Source organism: Ambystoma mexicanum, chromosome 8, assembly GCF_040938575.1.
Source record: "Ambystoma mexicanum isolate Mex_15411 chromosome 8, UKY_AmexF1_1, whole genome shotgun sequence".
Classification (NCBI taxonomy): domain Eukaryota; kingdom Metazoa; phylum Chordata; class Amphibia; order Caudata; family Ambystomatidae; genus Ambystoma; species Ambystoma mexicanum.
In genome coordinates, this window is record NC_090929.1 from 1,220,259,029 (window position 1) to 1,220,286,684 (window position 27,656).

Sequence of the window (27,656 nt, forward strand, 5' to 3'; positions counted from 1 at the left end):
AGATAGTGTAAGGAAAAGAGAGGACATACTATCAGTATATCTATTGCTTCACTGATGACATGAAGGTTTATACGCAAAATCGGATTCAGTAAAGTTAAATAATACTTTATGGATGTAACCACCACGACTATCAGACCTTATACTCCCGTAATCAGTTCAACGGGTTCGCACACACGGCTCGCACTTGGTGAGACTCATCTACTACATTAGGCTGTCTCGGTCAGGTATTACCTAGTGTACATAACTGACCCATTACGGCATGTTTATCTCTTTGTGCACAATCAACTGTTGAGAAATACCATGGATACAAAGTCAGTATCTAAATTTAAAATCTATATATACCTTAGGTCTGTCTTCTGATGCTACGTGCATCTAGGGAAAGTCTGTGTCGTTACAAAAATCCAATGTTTAAAGAGCCCATGTGTCTAAGGAAGGTAAAAGAAAACAAAGTTTATGCTAAAGCTATAGCTCATCTGGTTATGGATGGCTAAAAAGTTCTGGTGTCTAAAAGGTATCGGTGCATGTCTGAACATACTTCCCGTAACTGTGGTGCTTCTATTCGCATGCGGTGTACTTGGCAGTGTTGCTACAGTACATAGATAGTGGTTCTTCGTGATAACGGCTGCACAGTGAGTGATGCCGCTGAGACTCCTGCTGGGACCTTTATAATATGGTATCCAGGCATAGTTTAGAAAACGTAGTTTCGAATGACAGTTTTGAAAAAAATGCATCGAAAAAATGCATTTCTCCAGCATGGGGTCTGGCATGGATTCACATGCTCATGAATATTCCCCGTCGTCGGGCTGGGAATCCTCAGTAAAGAAAAATCAGTATCAGTTTTGTTTCTGATCTTTCTCAGTAGTAACCAATCACTGATCTCTGGGTCATACTGCCCCCAGCCAATGACTGCCCTCTCCCTAAGCCCCGCCTTTGGCAGCCATCTTCAGATTTTTACCGCACGCTCAAGTGTTGGGAGTCCTCGTGTTTAGCTCTCAAGCTTTTGCTGCGTTTTTTGCGCTTTTTCAAAGAGAATTTCTCATTTTTCGGTCAAATAGAGCCTCAAGCTCCACCGTCTCTACATCCGATTAACGGGTATCCGTGTCAGATTTTTTTCTATGCCCCTCAAGGGTGAAGATTTTATCGAATTACGCTTCTTGGAGGATTCCAGATGTTTCTGCGGCCTACCCGATCATGGCCCAGGAGAAAGGAAGCTCGATGCCCGGAAAGCTGTTCAGGGTTTGCCCTGGATGCCAGCTACAGAATGTGTTCAAGGAGGACGAGCACTCGAAATGTCTCTACTGCCTTCATGAGGACAAAACGCACGTGGACTGTGCGTTTTGCAGAAACATGTCGGAACGGACCATCAGGGACCGACACCTTCGTCTCTCCAACTGGCTGGAAGGAAGGAGTCCGTCAGGTGAGAAGAAGAAGAGGAAGTCTGAGCGGTCTTCTAAGTCCTGTGAGGGCGCCCCGGCGACAGGGGCCCAACAGAAGGCAAAGCACTGCGAGTCCGCGGGCACCGGAATCGCCGAACGGTGGGGCTCTTCGGCTGCCAGGCAGGGCTCGCCTTCCCCAGCACCATCAACCACGAGCCAATGCTCTAGTTCGGGGAAGAGGAAATCTGAGAACCTGAGTAAGCTGCTGGAGAGGCCCCGGTCGATCTCGAAGGATTCGGCCGAGGGGGAGTGAGGCGGTGACCCCCCCCCCCCCCCAAGGTGAAGGCCTAAAGCACGCCCAAGGCGGTGAAGGCCGTGATTCACCTGGCCAAGGCCTCTATCGAGGAAGTTGCGACGGCCCTGGCGCAGCCTGTGGAGGCTACACCAGTGGAGGCGACACCAGTGGAGGCGACCTCGGGGCCCAGAGTCTCCCTGCATCCACGGAGTGAAGCCTCTTTCAGACCCATCGAAAAGACCCCCGTGAAGACCCCGGTGAAAAAAGAGGGGGGGGGGCCGGTGGCCATTGTGGACACGGACACAGCATCCGAGGAGGAGCTGGTAGAAGTCTTAGAGGGCCTCGACGAGGGCGTCAGAGGCCTGTCCCCACGGGAGGGATCCCGACGAGGGTGACGACGAGAGTGACGGCGGCACCGGCGAGGGTCCTAGTCACCCGTCGCGCCCATCGCTTCCGGAGCCGCAGGATAACTCAGCGGCCATTTTGTTGGCAATACAATCCTTATGTTCGGAGAGAAGGACGAGATTGCCCTTACAACCGACGGAGGATCCGGAACCAGGCTCGATGGAGGAGCCAGAGCCGGGCCCGGCGGGAAGCCCCCCCTAACAAGAGAAGACGGATCCATCCAGCCCCGCTTTTTCAGCCCTCGCGGCCTGCTCAGCCTTTACCCATGTCCCCCGTCCCTGGGGATGACACAGGAACGGACACGGCCACGACGGGTACCGACAACGACGGCGGTGACGATGGGACGGAGCTCCCATCGCCAGCCCGGTCCTCCCCGTCCGACGAGATCGGATCTTTCCATGCAATGATCACCAGGGCATCCAAGCTTTTTCAGTTCTGCCCCGAAGAGAAGAAGGAAGGTTTCCTTTACCAACGGCGCGAGGCCAAGAGGAAGGCAGTCCTCGCCGTGCCTCTGCTGGATGACATCTGGGACGAGGGTCTTACCCTTCTCAAGAACCTGTCTACGACGCCTGCCAAGAGGGATCGGTATGAGAAGAAGTACCGGGTCCCGACGCGGCCCCTTTTGTGCCTGACTCTGTCGTCTCGGCGGCGGCCAAGAAGAAAGCGGGGGGGGGCATCGGCCTCAACGTCAACTTCCCCGCCTGACGGCAAAGGAAAGAAGCTGTAACGCTTACCTGAACTCTGCGGGAACCTTCTGGAACTCCAACTGACTTCTACCTTCCTGGGAACTAGACACGGAATTTCTGTGAAGAAAATAACAATTTTCCCTTCCTTAGTTTTCTTTTGTTAAATAGGAGGAACAGACTGGTAACTATGGGACCAGCAATAGCTCACCTTGGTATTTAATTTATTGAGCTCTCCATCCTGTTCTATAAAGGGGCGCAAGTCCTGAAGATGGGACACAGGAGAATGTTTTCTTTTATAAGGGGCTAAATGGGCTCTGATGGAGAGCAATTATCACTGGGAAGAGGAAACGACAGAAACCCTATCCTAATTTGACCCTAAAAGGGGCAATATGCTGTGGTGAGATGCGTGTGTAAAAATACAGAAAAAAGATTTGTGAAGAACTATTACGACTTGCCAACTTCCTCACAACAATGCGTGACAGAATAGTAAACCCCTGAAACTAAGTAAAAGGGTCAAAGAACTACTCAGTCGGAAACATGGAAGCACCTTATGACTTGCGTAATATGAACATGAGTGTGACCAAAAATATCTGACTAGAAACAAACTTCCAAGGCAAACTCCACAGAAAGGCACAAACCCGCTAATAACAACGTAATACCCTGAAAAGCGTGAGGGATACTAATAACATTTATACACAATTCAAAGTATCTGATAAGCAGCAAAAACGAAGCAAATGCATTCGCACATCACTGGGAGTACTTGGTGAGAGAAAACTGCCACGGACTGTGAGGTGAGGAGACCGCTATGGCAGGACTCCGGACTATGGACTGTGACTGAGCCGGGACGACTGCAAACTGGAAAAAACAGGAAAGGAACTGATATCTAGTAAATGTTACTCATGGAATGAACTGTAATTATAGGTGGACAAGGAATATTGAGCTGTGACAGGAAACAGAGGTACGCGGCGAGCGTTCCATCTGAACTCAGACGAACGACGCGAAGCGCAAGCCTCCTGATGGGCGGGGCTTAAATAGCCGGCACATGAAAACAACTAGACCCGGTAGCTAACTGACTAAGAGGCACCACCTAGCGGCCATTAAAGAAACTCCAACCAACCATTAACATGGGGGAATTAGAATCAATAACCAGCTAGGGCAAATTAATTCCTTATGAACCTGTATCTCTTAGGACTAGTATGGGAAACCTAACCTGTGGTCATGACAGAAGCTGGACGCAATGGGACGACGAGTTATCTCGTCGGCAGCAACAATGATTAAGGCGGCCAACGCCCTCGCGATCGTGGCCCGCTACAACAGGGTGTTATGGTACAAGATTGCCCCCCTGTTGGACTTCCTACCGGATCACAAGAGGTCCGAGGCCCTGGAGATCTTGCAAGAAGGCGAAGTGGCATCGGACCACGCCATTACAGTGGCTACGGACATTGCCGACACTGGTTTCCGCCAGCTAGGCAACAGCGATTGCCTTAGACGACGAGGATGGCTCAAGGCGATGGATTTCCGCCACGACGGACAAGCCAAGGTGTTGGACATGCCGTTCGACGGGAACAAAAAGGACTTTGCACTCGCTGGATGTGGCTAGAGCGCTGAAGTTCTACGTGGACCGCACAAAGAGTTTTCGGAAGACATCACAGCTTTTTGTGAACTTTGGACCTGTGAACCAAGGAAAGGCTCTCTCGAAGGCTTCCATTTTTCCAGATGGCTCTCCGGCTGCATCACGCACTGTCATCGGTTGGTAAACCGACCGTTGCCTGGCCGTCCGAGAGCCCATTCGACCAGATCTATCGCTGCTAACACGGCGTTCTTGTCTGGTGTGCCCCTGCTGGACATCTGCAGGGCTGCTACGTGGAGGTCGACGCACACCTTCACAAGATTCTACTGCGTCAACTGGGATTCCAGGGAGGAGTCCAGGGTCGGCCAAGCGGTGCTGCGCAACCTGTTCGCCTAAGGTGAGCCTGGTGAGGAGGTAAGAACTGCTTAATGTTGAGTTTCGAGGTAATGCTTAATGTTGAGCCTTTTTTCCACCTCCCGTTGGTTGTGCATGTGTGTACTGCTATGTATTCTTATATTCATGAGCATGTGAATCCATGCTAGACCCCATGCTGGAGAATGAACAAGTTACTGACCTGTAACTGTTGTTCTCCAGCATGGGTCTAGCATGGATTCACATGCAAACCCTCCCTCCTACCCCTCTATGGCTCTTCACTTGGTCATACTGCCACTTTGCATGCTACCAAAACTGAAGATGGCTGCCAGAGGCGGGGCTTAGGGAGAGGGCAGTCATTGGCTGGGGGCAGTATGACCCAGAGACCAGTGATTGGTTACTACTGAGAAAGACAGATAAGAAACGAAACTGATACTGATTTTTCTTTACAGAGGATTCCCGGCATGACGACGGGGAATATTCATGAGCATGTGAATCCATGCCAGACCCATGCTGGAGAACAACAGTTACAGGTAAGTAACTTGTTCCTTTTTTGTAGGGAAAGTTTTTTTTTTTTTAACTAAAATGGATGTTAAGGGGTAAAAAACGGGGGGCAGGGGGGCATTAAAATTGTTTTTTAAAAAAAAAAGCATTTAGGGGGGAGGGAGTGGAGAGCTCCGATCTGGAATTCTGTATCTGGGAACTGTTTGAGAATCTAGTAGAGGGGGGGAGCCGGCCCGAAGTATGGGAATAGAAAGAGCACAGAGTGAGCAGTCAGAGGATGGACCCAGGTGCGAGACCCAGGGACATACTAGTGACAATGCATTACTACAAGGACAAAGTGCAGCCAGGATGAAGGGGAAGATCCGAGTGCAGGGGGGGTGTGAAGTTCAGAATAAGAGGAAGATGAGCTACCGATGGCTCTTCCCGACAAGGCTTCAATTTCACATGGGCAACGAGGAAAAAACTGTTTCCCAGGTGGAGGACGGTCTGAGGGCACTTTGGGGTGGCTCAAAGAGAGACAGGGGAAGCTAGCACGAAAAACCATCCAGAAGTGACTTGGCCCAAAGGGTGGACCACTAAAAAGGCCAAGACACGAAGGACAATTGGACCTTGGAAGAGGCTCACTAAAAAAAGGACTAAGTACTAAAGGACTAGAATATAGCCTGATGTGGGGTAAGGAATGGGGAAATTTGCAGGTGGTGGTGGGGGGGGGGGGCATGCCACGCACGGTCTGCTGAAGGGGACCACGTCGAGAACCTGGACAATGGATCCAGGGATAGTTACAAGTTGGGGGACATCTAACCAGTTCTGAGGGTGGCAGGGCACAACGAGACAAAGGCTCAGTCATTCAGAGGAAGCGTGGTGTGTCGGGGCAATCAGGGGTAAATACTAGCAAGAAGGGATATATAGATTAAACTCATGGAATGTTAGGGGACTGAACAGCCCTAATAAGAGGGTCACAATCCTGAGGTAAATTGACAAAGAGGGGCCAGAAATAGTCTACCTGCATGAAACGCACCTGATGAAGGGGGATGAGGGTCGCCTGCATTGCAGGAACTATTCACTACAATAACATTGTACTGCCGGAACTTAACTGGCAGGGGTGGCAATACTATGCCATAAAGCCTTATGAATAGAAGGGACCAAGGTTAAATGGGATCCAGAGGGGAGGTATGTGATGATGAAAGGGAAAATGGGGGGCCTGATGCAAACGTGGACGTTGGTATATGTCCCCAATGAAGGGCAGGAAGGGTTCTTTGAAAGGTTTCTCGAGGAACTGGGCAAGGTCGGGGAGGGGGAAATGATCGTAGAGGGGGATTTTAACCTGCCAGCGGACCCCGTCTGGGATAGGTCAGAAGGTCTGAGGGGGCATGCAACGGGGACTATGTCTAAATGCCTGCTAAGAAGTTTTAAAGACGAGGGGGGTCAGTGATGTGTGGAGGGCACGCCACCCTCAAGAGAGTAAGTACTCTTTTTATTCACATGTCCACAAGACCTACTCCGGAATAGATTATATTATGGCAACACGAGAAGTGGTCCAAGCAACCAGCAGAGTACATATTGGGAGCATGACAGCATCGGACCATGTGCCAGTCTCACTAGAGTGGGAGGGAGGGAACACGCTGAGAGGGACTGTGGGATGGAGACTAGAAGAATATCTTCTCAGAGATCGTGAGGTAAGGCAACAAACATAGAATGAGATATGCAAATTTGTGGGGTACGAGGGAAACAGTCCGGGGAGAGGTGGGATACGTTTAAGCAGCAAAGCGTATTTCTTAAGGGCTTGAAAGGAGGGAAGCAGAGGGGGGACTAGAGAGAGATGTACGTGAACTTGAGATGATGCACAAGGAGAATGGAGCGTATAAGGTGGCCAGGAGATTAGCGCATGTGAGAGGGTAACTAAAACAGTTGACTAACAGGTTGGTGGAGAGCACCCTCCTATGGAGCAGGCAGAAGTTCTATGAGCCACGTAATAAAGTGGGGACAGCCTTAGCGCGACGGGTAAGGGCCAGAGAACAGAAATAGTTTATAGACACTCTGGAGGATAGTGGGGGGGGCAAACAGGTGGGGGCAGACGGAGCCACATGTAGGATTCTGAGAGTTCTATGCAGACCTGTACGGGGAGGACCCAATAGATGAGGAAGGGCAGGCGGCATACCTAGCAGGCTGGGAACGGCCAAGACTAGCCCTGAGCAAAAAGTCCAACTAGAGGAACTCATAAGATGTGAAGAGGTGCAAAGAGCAATATCGTGATTAAAGGTAAACAAAAGCCCAGGGGCAGATGGGCTAACCGCAGCATTCTACACAACATTTTAGGGAGCCACTCACCTAAACCCTTACAGAAGCATTTAACTATTTTCGAGAGAAGTGGGAGATATCCAAGTCAATGAACATGGCACACATCACTCTCATCTCGAAGCCGGGGAAGAATCCACACCTATGCTCCTCGTACTGCCCTATAGCGCTCATCAATGTGGACGCCAAACTATACACGTGGGTAATAGCAGCAAGGTTAAAAGGGATTCTAATGGGTCTGGTGATGTAGGACCAAACAGGGTTCATTCAAAGACTGAACACATTTGATAACATAAGAAGGGTACTTCATATTGGCAAGACGGGGAAAAGGGGGGCGCCACACCCACATGATGGTTAATGCTAGATGCCGAGAAGGTGTTTGACCGCGTCAGTTGGGCTTTCATGGAGCAAATACTCAAAGGTGGGACTAGGACCACATTATTTGAGACTGATACAGGCTAACTACCAGCATCCTCAAGCTAAGGTTGAAGTGTACGGGGGTTGACCAATCCGTTCTCAATAAGAAGAGGAACAAAGCAAGGATGCCCACTCTCACCACTCCTTTTCGTCGTGGTGATGGAACCCTTTGCACATCATATAAGGGCGAAGAGGGAGATCCGAGGGGTCAGATGGGTGAAGACGCACCACAAAATAGGCCTGTTTGCTGATGATGTGGTCCTGATGATCACTGAGCCGGAGAACTCGCTACCGGCAATATTGGAGGAGATAAGGGCTGTCTCTGCAATGTCTGGCTTTAAAGTGAATTTTGGAAAGTCAGAGATTGCAAATGTATCTATAGGGGAGAGAGAAAGCAGCCAGCTAGAAAACAGAAACCCATTCAGGTGGGCATCGGGACCACTTGGATACCTGGGTGTGAACCTACCAACTTCCATAAAACAAATAATGGGGACAAATTACCTGCCGCTGCTGAAGCAAAACACGGCAGACCTAGCAAGATGGAGAGGGCTGTACATATCCTTGTCTGGAAGGATAGCCGATGTCAAAATGAACGTACTTCCGCTGCTTTTATATCTTTTCCAGGAAATTCCCATGGCAGTCCCGGGGAGACTGATGAAGGACATTCAGGAGTGCAGCATGGGGTTTATTTGGGGAGGGGAAAAACCAAGGATAGGGAGGAAAATGTTATTCAGGTGCAAGGCTCAGGGAGGAGTGGCCTGCCCCAACATAATGAAATATTACCAGGCGGCGCGACTGACAGTAGTGGCAGAGTGGGGGAGGGCAGAGAATCAGAAACACTTTGTGTGCTTTGAACAAGCAGTGGCAGAGAGCACCTTTGGAAAATGTCTGGGATGAGAAAGGTGGACAGGCCAGAGGGGCTATTGGGAAATCCAATTACAAGGAATACCCTGAAGATTTTGGAGGAGCTGAACAAGAGGTTTAAATTATCTCCTTGGCCATCTTCGCGGACACCCATACCCTGCCTTCCCACCAGGTAAGGAACATAACAGGTTTAAACAGTGGGTGGAGGGATAAGGGAGATCGGCGATCTGTATGAGGGAACCCAATTCAGGTCATTTACAGACTGCAGAAGGGAACTGGGCCTAAAGAAAGGGACCTGTTTGCGTATCAACAACTAAGACATTGGGCGGGAACCCCCGCAATGATGGAAGGGGCTACAAGGGAATGGAGTGGGAAAAGCTAATGTCATCTATGGAGAGTAACAGGGGACTGATATCAGCGATTTATATGATTTTTGTTAAGTGGGGAGAAGGAGGGAGATGGGGCAATGAGGGACAAATGCCGGAAGGTGAGGGGAAAGGCGCTCACAGATAAGGAATAGGACACAGCACTAAAGGGCTGGCATACCTCATACACTTCGGTACAGCATCGGGAACTACAATACAAGCTGTTAAGACCAGTGGCACTACACCCCGGAGAGACTTCATAAAATGTTTCCCTCAATGTCAGCAGCATGTTGGAGGGGAGGTGGGGAAGCCGGAACGATGGAGCATATCTGGTGGGGATGCCCGCAGCTTAAACATATATGGCAGGAGGTGACATTAAAGGTGCTTGAAATAATGGGAGTGGATAGGGAGTTGGATGGAGTGGCGGTGCTCCTAGGCGCTATGCCTAAGGGACAACGAAGTATGCGTGGGGGTGTTGGAAAGTTATGGGCAAACTTAATGATGGCCGCAAACAGATGTATACTTAAACAGTGGAAACAGAAGGAGCCTCCATCCATTATGCAATGGTACTATGCAATATGGGACACGATAGATGTGGAAAACATGATGGTGACAATGTGGGGGTTATTGGAGAAATTCAGTAAAGTTTGGTCACCCTTCATAAACTACGCAATTAAGGATGCCACACACCTATACATCCCGAAGAGACAGAAGGCACTGGGGATATTAGAAGAAGAGGTCTGAGCTGCAATTAATTAATAGGACTTAAGGGGTCGCATGTAGAAACTGGTGGGGAGAGGGGATAATGGAGAAGGGTGTGTTGCTGTTTATGTAGTAAACGATGTTGCTTGAAAATGTGCTATGAAAAATGTTAAATGGAAATACAATTCTAATCATATATGTGAACAATGTTGAGCGAATAAAGATTTGGTTAAAAAAAAAGAAAAAAAACGACATTGAGCAACAAGTCAAAAAAATTTACCAGGGTCATTAAAGGAATTAAAACGAGAGATAGTGTTTCCTTATCTAACAGAAAACTACTTTGAGAAGAGCAACATAGGAGCGCAACCACAGTACTGCACATTCAGACAACATAGACAGTGGGTCACATTCTCAAGCTCTTCCAGCTCTGACTCCTCAGTCAAGGACTCCTGGCATCATAGTGACTACAGGTCCAGCTCAGGTAGAGGACCATGCAGGCCTTTTGTAGACTAAGGGGACACAAGAGGACACAATGGGGGCGGGGGGCCCTTACAAGTCGAAGCATACTGGAATCGGGGACCCAGAACGATCCAACCACACAGGTGACACATCAGGTAGTAGACTCAAGTTTAGAGTTGGCGGTCTTTAACTTATGGCACTGAGTTGACTCGGGATGAACATTCAATACTAGCAAAGGGGTTGTTTGTTCCAACAAACCCCACTAATTAGTATGTGGCAGAATCATAAATGAGAAATTTCTTTACAACAATTCGGCTCAAGGTGCATTTCGGGAATCAAAAGGACTTTGATGAGAAGGAAGATACAGGCCTATGCCGTAAATCCACCTTTACCTCAATGGAAAGTCAAATGCCCAAGGAGGTAGTTACGTTTGAAAGGTGTGTGAAAGAAATTCACATTCTCAAAACAAAAAAAAACACAATGTCTTTAATCAAAAACGTACTGCGCTGAAAACTTTAAGTTCAAGCTCAGACTTAGTAATTAAAGCAGCGTATGAAGGTGGGGTTATCGTGGTCCAAACCACAAACCCAATACTTTCATATGGTAATGGAACTCCATGAGCAACGGTAGAACTATCTGGTTCTAGATGGGGACCCCATATTGGCTATTAAGCAAGAAATCCAAGAGACCACAGAGCTTGGTTTCAATAGAAGTTGGATTTCCGAATTCCGAAGATCCATAAAACCGTGAGAATCCACCTGGCCGGCCCATTGTTTAGAGCTGAGGGTCCATATTGGGACCTGTAAACCAGTTTATCGATTTTGCTTTTTGAAACCAATAAGCATTCTGTCTGTCATATGTGATGAATCCTGCAGATTCATCACGGATCCCCAACCTATATTCTCCTACCATGTGGCCAGGGGAAGGCAGCCGCTACTTGATCCTGACCCTGAGGGTAGATCACATGGGAGAAGCTATCTCTCAGGGCAGAGTGGTGACTTACAACAGGAGAGAGTGGGTATGCCTCTTTCTTGTGAGGAAGATCCCTTAACTTAATTCCAGAGTTACTAATGGCCTGCTCTCATTATTCAAAACCATTTAATTGTGAAACTTCAAAAGCCACTTTTTTAAACAAAACCCTATTCAGTCTTCATGTGTACATGGTGAACCTAGAACATATGAACCATCTGATGTTTATGGGGATTGTATTTTAAATGCAACTGTTCAATAATGTGACTTAAATCAGTTGAAACTTCCTGGGACTCAAAGTCCCAGAAAGCCTAAGGTACTGCAACGAGGAAGAGTAACAAGGAGTCCATGTGTAGGAAATGTGATGCAAAGGGTAATGTGCAGTCTTGGTGTGTGAAGGCATCATGATGAAGGACACAGGCAACAGATTCAAAAGAAACACTTTTATTAACTTTGTCAGGATGTTAAAAAGGTCTAACTTGCCCTATGCTAAGGTGGAATTTCCCTACCTAAAGAAAACTAAGGAAAGTCTGAGTCAGAGTTTAACTGAAGAATCTGTCTGCGTCCAAAAACCTATACTTGCCTTTTGTACAATGCGTAGGGATGTCAGCAACCAAAAAGAAAACCATGTTTAACCCAAATTTCTGAGCTTCTTCCAGCTCGCAGCTTCCTTTCAGCCCTCTTCTCCAAGTGTGAAACAGTTACACAAAAAAAGTCTCAAAATTATCTTCCATGGACTTAAAAGGAAATAGTCTGATTCAGGACCCGGGTTGCCTTCCCCAAGAGTTCAGGAACAGTTAACAAAGCAAGGTATCTTTATTAAGGTTCCAAAGTTCAAGTTTCAACACCTTTTGTTTGTAGGTTTCTTAAGGTTACAATCAATTTGGAACATATCCTGCTGTGGCTTGTTTGTTCTTTAAACAATTCCATTATTTAATATATCATTGTTTAAATTTGACGTTCTGTTCTGTTTGGCTTCAAAATGTCTTTATTTCTGATTTAGTAACAAGGTTTTAATTAAGTACGGTATTCAATATTCATTAGTTTTGATAATTATTGCTTTGTGCTTTATCTGATGTTCAAGAAGCGTGTATTTCCCTTTAATTGGATGGCCTAGCGTTTGGAGACCGTCGAAAACGTGTCTCTTGCTACAAGCGACCACTCCGACACAAAGTATCCTTAGCTTTTCCCTGCTCTTCAGTAATTGACCAGGAAGGATCGAGACATTTTTTTAAATGTGCTTATTCAAGGCACGCAACCACTACGATACAAAGTAGTCAACGTATTGCAAAGTTCCCACCTCGCGCACCGGGTTTCCCATTCATTAGAAACTCACTGGTCAATTTCCATGTTCGTTTTGCAGTGCGGGTCACACTGCCTTCTGCTCACAGTTCTTGTTGCAGCGTGGATCACACAGTCTTCTGGTTTTAGCTTTAGAGCTCCAACTCCTGCCCTTCAGACACCCCTGTGTAGGTTCGCTCACTCACGGAAACGAGCACCTCAAGCAATGAGAAAAGGGGCAGCCTTCCTGCATGGCTCCCCTCACCATGCTCAGCCAGCTCCAGGGAGTTACAGCTCCCCTGCCATGCTTTCAGGGACCGTCTCTCTCCTTGGTCCACAGCGTCTCAGCGTCCCGCTCCGGCTGCTTGCACTGGTCATCTCGCTGCTCCTGCTGATCTTGTTACCACTGCCGCTCCCACTTCCACTGGGCAGGTATATTTGTATACACCTGCAGCCCCTTGACAGGCTGCAGGTGTGAAGATTCCATTATCCCTGCTTGACCACAATTACAGGGACGCGCCTGACTTTCACAGATCTTAGCAGGCATCTTCCTCATCTGAGTACCAGTGGTAAAAGAGCAAAGTCTTCATTGTTCTTAGTTGCTTCTTATTCGTCCCAGTACTGTCAACTGTGGAGAAAGGAGGGGAACTGGCTTATAACAGCCTTTGAAGGTTGGGCAGGGGTTAGGTTGGTGGTCAATATGTCTCGCTCAAAGGCACCACGCTCCCCTTGCCCGAGAACCCTCTACCCAGGTGATCTCCCTCGTTTCTCTGTCTCCCAGGGTCTGGATCCAATAGCGATGGCCTTTCCCTGGCCACCTGCACAGATGATCCAAGGGTTTGAGTGAGAATACCATCGGGCTTCTCACAGTTGTCGCGAACCTAATTGGCTGCATGGGGATATTTAAACCCGTGGATCACCTGCAGCAAGAGGAAGGAACGAGGAGAGAGAAGGGTTGCAGAGTATGTGGAGCGGGAAGCGAGACTGGTGGCAGAGGCAATCTCACGGGGAGAAGAGGAGACGTTTGCCAGCAGCAGATTGGTGGTGTTTGGGACTATAGAAGAGGATCTCTGGTGACGCTGTGGCGAATAGTGTGCAGCAGGGCCCAGGGAGAAGCGGTGCTGCAGAGCTGCACTGGTTCTGGCAGCGAAGATCTTCTAAGCTGATGCAGGAACCAAACGAGACTCTGCCAAGAAAGGGGAAACTGACCCTGCGCAAGCTCCTCGCAACAGCCGCACCGTGAACCAGTGAGTCAGCCTAGAAGCGTAGGGGTCCCCGGGGCGTGCTAACACGATAAAGTGTTTTGGAAGCATTTTTGAATACTGACCAAATGTACCATAAAAGAGAAGGCAAACATGGTACAAATCTCCTGACATGAGATGTCAGATGGGGGAAACCTGGAACCCACCTTGCTTAGGCCAAAGTACATTACCAAAAGAACAGGGGTTAATATGGTTCAATTCTCTTGACATGAGATCAGTTGGGGGGGAAACCTGGAGCAAGCATAGCCAAGAGATTGTAAAGAAAGGTTAACAGAGCTTGAACAAACCCTCCTATATGGCATATGGGGGAAATTGGCACAAGTAACAACTGAAGTCGACAAAGTTGTGCTATTGAAGAAGTACAATTGTGTGATACCTCTATGTGAGCCAAAAGGGAGATATTGCAGGAATACTAGTAAACCAGGATATCAAGAGTTTTTTAGTTCAGAAGTTTCCTGGCAGTTACATGCACAGTTCAGAGAAAGCCCATGAAAACTATGCTGTGGAATATTTTACCCATGCGGCTCATGCACAGCCTGTAATAATGACAACATGTATAGTCTAAGGAAAACCCTTGGAGTTTGAACAATTTTCCAATTGTAAAACACACAATGTGATTTACTGTCCCTGCAGCAAGAAATACATTTGCCAGACTTTCAGACCAGTACATTAGAGTATAGGGGAACATCGTTCAAGAATAAGACGCAGGACACAAACCGCACCTCTAGTCACACACTACACAGCACACCAGCATACACCAGATGATATGGTCTGGTCAGTCATAGATGTAGTTTTGTGGGTCATAGATGTGGTGAAAAACTCTTCAAATAGTGGAAAGGCACTCGCACACAAAGATTCCTGGTGACCCATAAACTGGGGTCCTACATCACAGGATTAATGAGGAATTTGCTTATATTTTGTAAATTGCCAGTCCATTGCAACGGCTGTCTTTTTCTTTGGCGCAAAGCAAGAAGAAAAAATATCTACCTGCTAGGGAAACCACAAGGGGTCAATCCTTTAAAACTTGGTTTAGAAGCTATGCAAAGCACTGGTCCCTTCAACGCATTTTGGATTTTATATGCTATGTGAGAAACCTGAGGGCCTTCTCACATTTACTTCCCTCGGTACAGGTGGTCAGGAAAAGGCCATCGCTATTGGAACCTGACCCTCGAGCCGAAGGATCACCTGGTTGGAGGGTTCCAGAGAACGGAGCAGGAAAGGTCCTTATGTGAAATGCAGTATTTCCCTTTCTTTGGGCCATCATGAAACCCTAATCCCAAAGCTTTTGTAGGATATTGTTAACCTGTCTCCCCCAGTCGGAATAACAGAAGAGAAAATTTGAAGACCCAGAAAGTAGGGGACTGGGAGTAGTATTACCTCATGCGAGACATGATATCCCCCTTTTCCTAGTGATGAACAACCTAACCCTCCCACAACCTTTATTGGTTATTTTAAGTCCGTTCCCCTCAATTCAACATACGGGACACCTGACAGTACTGAGACGAAGAAGAGGCAACAAAGTAATGAACCCTACACACTTTTACCACGTTGGTACTGGGATGAAAAAGATGCCTGCAAGGTTGTGTAAAGGTCGGGTATGTCCTCCTAATCCTGGTCGGGTAAGGCTAATTGAGAGAGAACACCTGCAACCTGTTAGAGGGTTGCAAGTGTGTAAAAAGGGGAGGAAAAACCACGAAAATGGGCAGCAACAGGGAGGCCTGGCTGGTCAGCAGGGAAACTTGTGTGAAGAGAGGTGAGCTGCTGGAGGGAACTGCCGTGGGAAGGTCCGAGTGCACAACACACTGAGATGCTGAGGATTGCTAGGAGAGATGACCGGAGACAGCCTTGTGTTGGAGCAAGAGCTGTGTGGAGCGGACTGGAGCCGGGTGGAAAGGCTGCCCCTTTCCCTTTCAAGTAAAGTGCTTGTTCCTAGTTGCTGAGAAGGCCGCCCAGGGATGTCTAAGGGGCAGAGGTTGGACACCAAGCAGAAGAAGTTGCAGACCGTGTACTCTGCACTGTGAGGACCACTACTGGAGGGACTGGTGAGTTTCTGTGAAAGAAGAAACCCGGTGCACGAAGGGCGAATGACTGAACATTGTCATTGTGGTTAAATACTTTGTAGCTAGTAGCAGAGTGGTCGCGTGCATTAGAAAAGCATGTTTTCGAAGGTCTCCCCTTCTAGGCTTTTTCCATTATTAAACTTTGCAGTACCAGAAATACTTTGCATCGGAGTGTTCAGGTCTCTTAAAGCAGCACGGTTTCCAAGTATTGGGAAGTTCTTTAAAGTGGAAGGCATAAATATTAAAAAACGGGCTGAATGGAAACAAGATCTTAAGCCCAATCAATTCACACAGAACGCCGAACTGAATGTAAAATGTATACTTTAAACAGAAAACACTGCATATTGAATTTAGCTGTGAATGGAACTGTGCAATCATTTAACATCACTGCATGCAGCATTTATGAAACTGAACTTTGAAGGTTAATTAAGACCATGAATGTTGGGAAGTTAACTCCATTAATCATATGGAATCCTGTAGATAACTTTTGTAATATGAAGAAGGGAAGTGAACCTGCATGGGCCAAAAAGTGGATAAAGAAAACAGGCCAGGCCCTTTTCTTTTGTGTGTTTTGAATTGTGATGGAATACAAGTCTTATTTATTTAATTTATTTATTACATTTGTTATACGCCCAGACCGTGAGGTATCACGGCGTAGTTACTGACAATGGCAAGAGCAATCTTAGAATATAGTAAGGCAATAACAGAGAAAATTCAGTAATGTTTTTCTAAGGGTTAAATACACTGGCGTGTGGGTTAGGTTCTGTATTCATGTTAGAATTGATTGAAAAGCCAGGTTTTTAGCGACTTTTTAAATGATGGGTGTAATTCTTGGGGAAGGGAATCCTGAAACTTCATTACTCTTTGTGTTGTGCTTTTAACTGTGACTTTTTTGGAACTTGGGGAAGGGAACCCTGAGAATTGTTTCAAACGATATAATCTTGAACTTGGAGAAAGATATCTTTGAGACTTTTTGGTAAACTGTTTTATACTTGGGGAAGGGAGCTGAGAGAAAGCTGCGAGCTGGAAGAAGCTCAGAACATTTTGTTGAACACTGTTTCTTTTCACTTTTTACATCCCTACACGTTGGTTTATCGTAGTTGTGAGTGCGAGGTATGGTTTTGGACACAGATCTTTAAGTTGAACTCTTTGACTCAGATGTTCCTTGGGTATACTTCTAAATCTGTGCACCCAGGTTGACGGATGTAGAGGTACACCCAACCCAAAACGATTTTTAGAAATGGAGGTACAGATGCAAAGCAAGTCTGTCCCTCAGTTTCTAAAAATTTTTTTGGGTTGGGTGTATTTGTACCTGACTTTTAGAAATGGAGGAACAGATGCAAAGCAAGTCTGTCTCTCAATTTCTAAAAATCCATTTGGGTCGGGTGTATTTGTACATCTGTGCACCCCTGTTGGTATGAGGGGTGCACAGATGTAGAGGTACACCCAACCCAAAACGATTTTTAGAAATGGAGGCACAGATGCAAAGCAAGTCTGTCCCTCAATTTCTAAAAATGGTTTTGAGTTGGATGCATTTGTACATCTGTGCACCCCTCTTGGCAACAGGGCCTCTATAATTGTAATACTATGCTTTTGTTGATGCAATGCGAGTTCATCTTAGTGGGGCTGCTATACTTTTGATGGGACAACATCAGCACTTCTCAGTTGAGCTGCTACACTCTTATTGACAAGGCCAGGCACTTCTCTGCAGTTTTATATATTTAAATTTTGAATTGGTTATTTATTATGCATGTAATACCCAGAGGATTCTAAGCGCAGACCGAGGGATCGAACCTGTGTTGCTCCATGTCGTCTTGCTTCCAAGGCGAGCACGTTGCCCCTGAGCTATCCTCCCGAGACTCTGAAGATCTGAAGTACATTGATTGATAGAGAACCAGAACTATTGAGCAAGTCTGATATCCTTCTAATCATCATCAGAATAACTCAACACTGTCGTGGTTATACAAGAGCTAATATATTTAAAGGGATGAAATTACTCAGAATGTAGCAGCACTATTCAATAAACCAAAGTGTTTAAGCATAGTTAATGTGAAAATACTACACTTCTCACCGTTGGGACAGTACTGCCACTTCTCATAGAGGTTTCTACACCTTTTATGGGGCAGCACTGATCCAGCCTACTGGACAGCTTCACTTTTAATGGCACTTCTCAATAGGGCTGCTATACTTCAATAGGAAATGACCAACACTACACCGCAGGGAATTGCATACTCTTGATGCCACCGAAGCAGCACTTCCACCCACCACAGCTGCTTTATTTTTAGTGGCACAGTGCGTGTACCTCTCAGCCACTCTGCTTTACATTTAAACAGACCAAATTGTCATTTCTCAGCAGGACTGCAACACTATACCATTGTGTTCTGTATGTTGAGTGCTGCTTCACCACCAATGTGGGTTCATGGCACTCTCCCAGTGTCTAAATAGTAGATCTGGCTACATTCAATTGGCAACAGGCATGTCCCGAGCTGCCTGCTATACATAAGCTGCCGCTCAAAATGCTGGAAGCCGTGATGGGGCAAGGGATAGAAGGCTCGAGCCTGTAGGATAGCAGAGTCAGCAGTGTCTTAAAACCTGCTCACTTATTCTGGAGTGAGGGGCATGGGGCAACATGAGCCTGATCCCATATACAGGGGGTTGTTACCCCTTTATCTCTCCTTCATGAAAGCATGAGCTCTCTGACACAAGTTATCACCGCTGCACACACAATGAATTAATATGGTATGGATCTATAGATCGAGAAAACTGGAATGAGAATTCAGAGTGTTTTAACAGAAATATAATTGTCTTCCCAGATGGGAGACTGTCTCCATTAATATACATGGGGTCACTGAGAAGACCAATAGTGAAACTGTACGTTCAGTTGTGAGATTACCAGCAACGGGTATACAATGCTCCAAGGAGTGAGGTGCCCACTCAATATAGCACACTGTTTAAAGGTGTGAGATCCATCCTGAATGCTTGCCCAAAGAGCCTTGGCCAGAGTTTCACACTGAAGAAGTGAGCATGTGATCCGGGGTCTTCAGCCCACACACACGCATGGGATTCCCATGCACCCACTTGCGAGATGTGCACCAAATTAGTGAGATTGTGCTCCAAGGTAGGAGGCACACGCATAGTCTTTGCTCTGAGGTTTACCACACTCACAGGATGGGATGGCATTTCGTTCTCCCATCCTAGTTGTGTTGCTCTGCCTTTTGAGGGCTACTACAACCTGGACGATTATAGAGGGGTAGAGTAGGGGCAGTGTTATCCTACTGGAATGCAACTGGATGGTTTAAACCTCCTTCTTACTTGACTTTAGTATATGCAGTACATGCTAGCCAATGTTTCCCCTGTTCAGAGCTCCCCCCCCCTTCGCAACAAGTTGGCGACAAGGTGCAAATGCGGTCATATAACCACTGGTGATGTCACTTCCTATATTTGGGCACCCCTCGGGGAATTTCATAAGTCTGATCCCCTGCCTGTGGAACACAAGCGGGTGATGATGCACAACCACATAGGAGGTAAATCCACAAGCAAGTGGCACAAGACTGCTGTTGCTAATAAGATATAGGAATAAATATATCTGGACACGTATATAGGCGCTATGGTCATTCGTATGTTTCTGGTACTCTAGATGAACATTTTCAAGCTGGGATGTAATTGAACTATGGTACATGGCTGATCATACCATAGAAACGAACACGTCCAAGACTTGCTTGAATTGACAAGTTCCTTTGAAAAGTATGTTTCAATTTGGGTAAGAAGTGCTTTGCTTTTTACATATATTTCCACATGGTAGCACCAGCCCTATAGTAAACAAGACTTTGCATTCCATTAATTTACAGTACAAATAATGGAAATATTCTGAAGTAAGGTGCTTGTTCAGTTTGGAATGCAATTGTGCTGGAGGAACTGGAGATAAAGCAACACGGTGAAAGGTCAGTGAACCGTGTTCAGTCAATTTGTTCAGATAAGGATGTCAGCTGTCTGACTTTTTAATACTAATAGATTATTACATTTGTTGTGCTTTCAGGGGTCAATACATAATAGGTCCTGAGGAAGGTGGTTGAATAACAGCCGCTGAACGCCAGTGTATGAACTGGGGCTTTAGCACCCTGCCATTTCAATATTGGGGATAGCAGTATCCCTAATCCATAGGATTGGAGACATAGACCGTTTACACAGCATGTGGTGTTTTTATTTTAATGGTAGCATGTTAATATAACGATTTTTTATTTCATTACTCTGATGATGACTTCATGTTTACTTAAGCATTAGGAATAAACAAATTGGTAGTAAAAATAACCTAAATGAATGAATGCTGTGAAGAAAAAAAGAAATGGACGAATAAAATTGAAATATTGGTGAATGGCAAACTGTCGAGGAGAATTGAGCATAAAATGCTTTTGGAATTATAGCAATCATATTGAATTGTTAGGATATACATGTGGGGTAGAACTCTACAATAAGTATCTGTGCACACGGTGGCTTCCTCAGAGAAGCGGACAAAAATCACCAAAGTCTGACTCCCAAAACCTCTGGTAAAACCAGCCCTTAGCACTTCTTAACAGTGAACAAGACACAGACCAGGTTGATTGAGTATGTACCCTTGCATGGTGATTTCACGCTACTTGTCAAGACACGGTTTAGCCACTGGGTTGCTTCGATATTATGGGGGTGGGCTTCCTAGTACTTTTTGGACATAATGTGAAAGCTAGGTGAGATGGAAAAGTTTTTGGATCTAAGTTGGGGAAGTGACCTTGGGCTGGGGAATGGTTGTTGCAGAGTTGGCAATATTTGGTACTGTGCACTACACACCTAAAGCAAGAATAAAATGAAGGGAAGACTCGCAGCATTGCATACCTCTGGAGAAATGCGCATTATTACGTGGAATGTTAAAGGATTGAACTGCTAAATGCGGAGATAATCTATTCTTCTATGATCAATAAAATCTAGTATTGAATGTTTGGTCATGGAGCCTATTAGGCGAAGTAAATATAATTGACATCTAAAGTTATCTTTGTTTGCTCGCCATTGTAACTTTGTATTGTTTCTTGTCTTCTAGGGACTAGCATCAACATGGTCCACTAACACTATTGGGCCACTTCTTGTGGCTAAACATTGTAGCCCTTTATTGCTTAAGGGAACTGGAGCTTTTGGTTACCAATTTTCTGACCAGTCCAAACAACACAGTGCCATATTGGTGAATATTACTGCAAAAGTTGGCTCAATTGGAGACAATGGTAAGTGTGTATCAAAACACAATATACTGCCAACTTCTCATTTATGTACAGAAAACAAAATGCACAAGAGTAGAACATTTATTAGTTTATTGAAATGTTTATTAGCACCGACATGTCGCCTTGTAGCCATGTCAGAGTCATTGTACATCTAAATGTGAAGTTATAACAACATACTTTGTGGAGGATACAGTGGTGCTTGTTCTAGTGAACATGGGTTTGTGTGGGCGCCTGGTCCTGTAGTGATTGTCCAACATCTGTAGGGTTCTGACGATTAACCAGCTCTTTCTGGAAATGGAGAGTACAGTTGAATTTTAGTGGTGAGGTAAGGGAATTTTCCGATCGATCTTCTGGCTCAGTGAACTAATAGCTGTACCTGGAAGTACATTTTGGTTGAGGTTTCTTTGGTATACTGCTACCATGTAGTGGGACTGCAGGTTTCTGGTAAGGGTGTAATGTTGGGCTGGGTTGCCAACAGAGGGCTTACAGAGCATTGTCTCTAATGTTGTTGGTTTTATCAAGTTGGGGCAAGTTCTAGCATTCTGTTTTTGTATTTGGATTATGAGAATCTTGTTTGTCTGGCGATCAGTGTGGGGGATCAGAGTTAATAATGTAGCAGTATATCCAACTTTGCCACTAGATTACCCAGAGACAGACCAACAAATCGGCACTATAGAGGCGGAGGGGATGGAGCTGGTTTGAGGGGAGACCACTCTCTAAACTATACAGATTGTTAGACATGACCGCGGAAAACAAGTCGCTCACATACATGAAAGTGGGAAGAGGAGCTGGGGATCACAATACCAGAGAAATCGTGGGAATCGGATCTGGGAGAGATCTCATAGGGTGTCCAAGTGCACCATTATTAAAGAGGGGATACAAGTTCATGCAGAGATGGTATATGACCCCAGCCCAGAAAGGATACATAGGATCGCCGCCTCTTCCCCACTGACATGTTGGAGGGGTTGCCCACAGATAGGAAACATGACTCATATGTGGTGGAGATGCCCCAAAGTGAAAACTTACTGGGAGGAAATAAATAGGAAGATTAAGGACATTACAGGGGGTGTGCTCCCGATGTATTTATTAAATGTATAAGGCGCCTTTCGTCAAAGGTGCTGAACAATAAGAGTAAAAAATAAACAGTACAATGAAGTTGGTACAAATGAGTAGAAGTTACCTGAACAGAGAATTTTAAGAGGCTAAAGACAAAAGAAGATAGAGTTTGTGATTAATCTGGAAAATATGAAGTGATGAGGAACGAAGTGAAAGCGGAAGAGCGTTCCAGTGTTTGGGGGCCAAAAGAGAAACAGAACGGAAACGAGACGAAGCACAAGGGGGCTCAGGAACAGTCAAGAGAAATCGAATCTGAGATCGCAAGGGGCGTGACAGGACATAGAACGAGAGTAGAGAGGAAAGGTAGGGAGGGGGCCAGGCCATTTGTGCATTTGAAGACAATTGAAAGAAAGTGATACAAGAGACGAGATTCAAAAGGAAGGAGAGGGATTGAAAGTAGCGAAGATGTAGTAGAGACCCGAGGGGGTAAAGAAAAAAGAAGGCGAACAGATGAGTTATAAATCAAACAGAGGGAAGAGATGACGGGCAGGGAGACCAAGCAATAAAGATGAACAGTATCGATAAGGGAAAAGACAAGGGAAAAGAGAAGAATTTTAGTGGTGTGAAAGGAAGGATAAGCGCAAGCCTGACAAATGTTGAACAAAGCATAATTGCATGAACGGGCAGTAGAAAAAATATGGAGATAAAGAGAGGGAAGGATCAACGATCATGCCCAGATTGTGCGCTGAGTGAAAGAGTGGATGGAGGAAAGGAAAGAGAGGGGGGTGGAGTAGGAGGAATAGTAGAAGGGGAAAACAGAACCTCAGTTTTTGAGGGATTGAGATAAGGAAAATGAGAAGAAATCCAGTTCTGGACAGCTGAAAGACAGTTTGAAACAGTAGAATGTATGACAAAATAAAAGGGAGAGAAAGATCTGGGTTTTAGCATAAAGGTAAAAGGAGAGATGGAAAGAAGAGATGAGCAGAGAGAGGAGCAGTATAGAGGGGGGAAAAAGGAGAGGGCCAAGTACTGAGCCTTCGGGAACACAATAAAGAAGAGGTAGCAAGGAAGAGTGTCCAGCCCAAGTGACAGAGTAAGTCTGTTGCGAAAGATACGAGCTGAACCATTTGAGAGTAGACACCGAAATAACCAAAGTGGAAAGAGAAGAGATGATAAGGGAGTGGTCCACAGCATCAAACACAGCAGATGGATCGCGAAGAATAACAATAGAAGATCGCAAAGAATAACAATAGAAGAAAGCTTAGAGTGACCAGCTGTGAGTAAAGAATTAGAAACATGAAGTGTAGTTTCAGTGGAGTGAGACGTGCCGAAACCAGACTGCAAGGGGGGAAGAAGAGAATAAAGAGTCAAGTAACGAGTTACCTGGGTATAGGCAGCCTGTTCAAGAATTTTAGAGAGAACAGGTAGAGATGAAATAGGACGGAAGTTAGCTGGGGAAGACGGATCAAGAGAAGGTGTTTTAAGAATAGCGAGAATAAGCTTGTGCTTAAAAGCTGCAGGAAAGAAAGATTGTAAAAAAGAGGAATTAATAAGAGAAGAAAGATAAGGAAGAAGATGGGGTTTACTTGGGGGATCAGAGAAGAAGGAAGACGGTCCGAAAGAGAAGCCCTAGGATGAGCGGGAGTTGAGAGCAGAAGTATCGAGGTCTGTACGGGGGGAAAAATTATGAAAAAGAGGAAGATAATAGGAGAAGGAGAGGGAGGGGGAAAGCAAGACAAAGATTGGCTCCTTTAGAAATAAAGTAGTCTTTGCGAAATCAGAAGAAGAAAGGGACGAGAAAGCAGAAGTATCAGGAGTTTTTGGAGAAAGGATATTGTGTAGATGATAAAGACGACAAGGGTGATGAGATAAAGTGTACGTTCAGAAATGTATGTCCGTGGTAGTCATAATACTAGGGGATGTAGACGAGGAGGGCTCATATCACATGTCTGGGGCAGAGCCCATCTTAATCACACACTTGCTGAACGGTGCTAGATGGACCCAGGCACAGTTCTGAAAAGACTGGTGGGGTGCGATAATGGCACAGTGGTGGGTACAAATCTGTGAGATGGTAGCTATGGAAAAGATCACGGCCCTTCTGCACAATGGTTTCCCACAATACTACCGTACTTGAGCCCCATTCATTATGTATGTGAGAGATAAAGAAAACATGCTACCATAAGCCACTGCTTCTAAAAAAAGAAACCTTGGTATCGGGAAATGTCCAAGGCATGGAAATGGCAATGCTCAGAATTCACCTATCCAGGGAATCATATGTTCAAGGCAGGGTCATGGTAATACTCACAATCCATGTACCCTCCATCCCCCGTCCGTCCCCTTTTATTGTTGTGCTGTTCTGTTGGTATTACTCAATTTTATCAATTTGAATTGATCGAAGGGTACATCTGGCCGAATTCGGCCAGCACCATTAGATCAATTAAAATCAATCAAATTGGGTAATCCCTACCGAACATGGGGAGGGGTGGGGGGTGTTCCTGGGGTGTTCCCTGCTCCCCATGTTCAGTATTGATGGCCTTGGGAGATAGCAGGGGTGTCCCCCGCTTCCTGAGGATTGGGAGCGGGGGATGGAAAGAAAAAGATAAAATCAGCCCTGGCGGCGGTAGATCTGACCCATGTAAGAGGGACGGAACTGAGGCCTCAGGATCGGAAGCAGGTGGACGTGCAAAAGGTAAGTGGGGGTGGGGGGTTGGGTGGCTATGTATTGGGAGGGCATAGATTTCCAGATTTTGGCCAAGGCGAAATTGACTACGATCAATTCCACCACAATTCTGCCATTGCTGAATCACACAGATCTGTTCTGTTGGCTATGTATGTTCTTCTTAAGCCTTCGTTTTGAGTTTTTGAATGTCAGGTACTGTTAAACTGGCTACCCAGTGGTCCAGGGGAGGATTTTATTAGTTCTTTAGGTATTGTATAAGGAAGAAAATGGGGAATGGAGATGCAGGCGATTGTCTGAGTCAACCGGGAAGGTACAGTGAATGTAATATGTAGTGTTCAATAAATATTTTTACTGTACGATGGTATATAAATGCCTGTTTCCAAAGAAAAATAAAGAATAAAAAAATATGAAATGCTGCAGTAATTCTGCCTCTCCTCGGCCCAGGAACCACCAAAAAACTGGACAAAAGGCCTAGGATTTACCCTTTGATGACAAACCTCAAAAGGGATTCTTTGTAATCTCCCTGATACTCTGTATGTTGCTAGATGCAGAGAGCAAATAGGAAATCTGTTCCCTGCACTAGCACCAGTAGACGTTCCCAAAACATCCGAGTATAGCTCGGTTACTTGCTAGTGACAGTCCTGATTATTTACAGGAAGTCCCACCAGCACTTCTTTAAGCACTATACTATATGACATAGGAAAAAAATAAAGTTGCAACCTTCCATTTGTAATAACAGTACACACATGTGGTAACAATTCCAACATGCGTTTTTAAATCTCATTCCAATTTGTTCTCCTGCACTAACCCAAGAAAACATCAGTATATGGGCAACTTTATTCTTTACAGCATACCACCCTTGTGTGGACAATACATCAACACACTACTGGGCACGCGCAGCTACAAGGACCTTAAAGAAGGCTAACCAATTAAAATCATTTTTGTGAACATTTTCATTTTTTATTGCATTTCCTGAGTTTCTGATATGTGAAAAAAAGTAATTCTGACGCACCACAGCCAGAGAACTTATAAACTTCAATTACTATTTGGGTTGGAGAAGTGAGAGGACCTTTACCGAGCGGGTGAAAATGGTGATTTGTATTTTTGATCAGTTTAGAGCTAAGGATGCACACAAGGACTGAGGCCAGACGCTCTAAAGTTGCTGGTACCTTCGCGTACCAGGTGTTTAGCTTACCAGGTGTTTAGCTTTGACACTGTTAAGGCAGAGGTAGTGCTCCTTCTATAAAAATTGATGTTTTTGGGCCTCCTGATATTGCAAATGTGGACACATTAGTCTTCAGTTCCGGGAGGATGTAGCTTTTGTTGGCATATGTTTACATCATTTGGCGGTAACTAGTTAATCGTTTGGCTGGGGTGTTCCTATATGTCAGGAATCGGCGTACCCTGGTTCCCAGGGTTTCACATGTATCCGTTAGTTCATGCTCTAAACTCATAAATCTCCCTGTGCCCATGGTGCCCGTTCCCGACCCTTCAGAGGGTTAATGTGGCACAGATGGAAGGTGGCGTTCCTTGTGCAGTGGCGGTTGCTGTGGAAACAGTGTAAGCCCCTGTATGCACGTCACACAGTTAAGCACCTTTCTCCCGGTCACGTGACACAGAAAATAAAGACAGTCTTCTCCGGCTCTCCAGTGCTTCTGATTGAGGTTGTTTTTTGACTTCCGTGTTTGTTTCTTGCTCCAAGTATTCCTGTTTCTGACCCTACTTTGTTGTTCGGGACTTGCCTCTGCCTGACCCTTCTGCTTCTGCTACTCTTACATTTACCGACCCTGCCTGCTCAACAGACTGCTTCGTCTCAAGATTTGGATTCTCTGCTGCCCACTCGACTACCCGACCTTGCTTGCTTACCGGACTGCTTCGTCTCGTGAATTTGTATTTTCTGCTGCCTGCTCAATGATGGACTTTGCCTGCTCTACGGACTGCTTTGCCACGCAAATTGAAAAACTTTCTACCTCCTGCCTCGTGTGTTTGGATTTGCCTTCGGAGTTCCCTCTCCCATTCATCCTACTTTCTGGGCTACTTTTGGGATTAGTTCAGTGCGTTCATCCTGGGCGTCTAATCTACATTTGTGTACACGGACTAGAGACGCTTGCTGCAAGTGCACAATACTATTCTAGGTGTCCTTGTGCCATCGGTATAGGTCCCATTCAAGAATCCGGAACATGCAGGACACTCTGTTACCAAGCGACTACTATTCTGGTAAGGACAATACCTAATCCCCTGCACTATCGTGAGTGGGGGTTTAGATTCTATTAAAGACAAGTAGGCGAGTATTATGCCAACAATCCTTACTACTGACATAAATAGCAGCAAAGAAAAATTTGTTTAAACATTTTTATTTTCATTAATAAAAGAGAAAAAACACAAAGTTCATAAAAACACAGTGAAACAACCCAGTCCAAGAAGGGGGCTAGGAAGCAGCCCATCAACCAATCGGGATGAACCCACACCCATAAATGTCCTTTACTCTAACAGCAACTCCTCTTCTGAAGCTGCAATGATACCTAAAACAGCAACCATAAAAGGTCCAGGTCCAATAGAAGAACAGTCCAGGCAACATCCAGGTGCAGACTCCAAAGACCTTCCGCTGATCAAATCTCCCAAGGTGATCAACCCGAAGTTGAAAAAAGGAGACCGATGTTAGCACTGGGTGGGTGGGCAGGCTAATACTCGCCTCCTTTTCTTTAATAGAATCTAAACCCCCACTCACGATAGTGCGGGGGATTAGGTATTCTATGGCACGACAAGGAGGCTCATATTATGTAAGTTTAAAGCCC

The 27,656-nt window shown here is 45.8% G+C and overlaps 1 protein-coding gene across 2 annotated transcripts in view; it reads left to right on the forward strand.

The window, feature by feature from the left end:
* LOC138472905 (C-signal-like) overlaps positions 1-27,656 on the forward strand; it is a 196,119-nt gene that overhangs the window by 46,367 nt on the left and 122,096 nt on the right. For both annotated transcript variants that reach the window (XM_069611319.1, XM_069611320.1), the window contains exon 2: positions 20,951-21,128. In XM_069611319.1, coding sequence (XP_069467420.1) covers positions 20,951-21,128 — 178 coding nt within the window. The remainder of the gene's footprint in view (positions 1-20,950; positions 21,129-27,656) is intronic.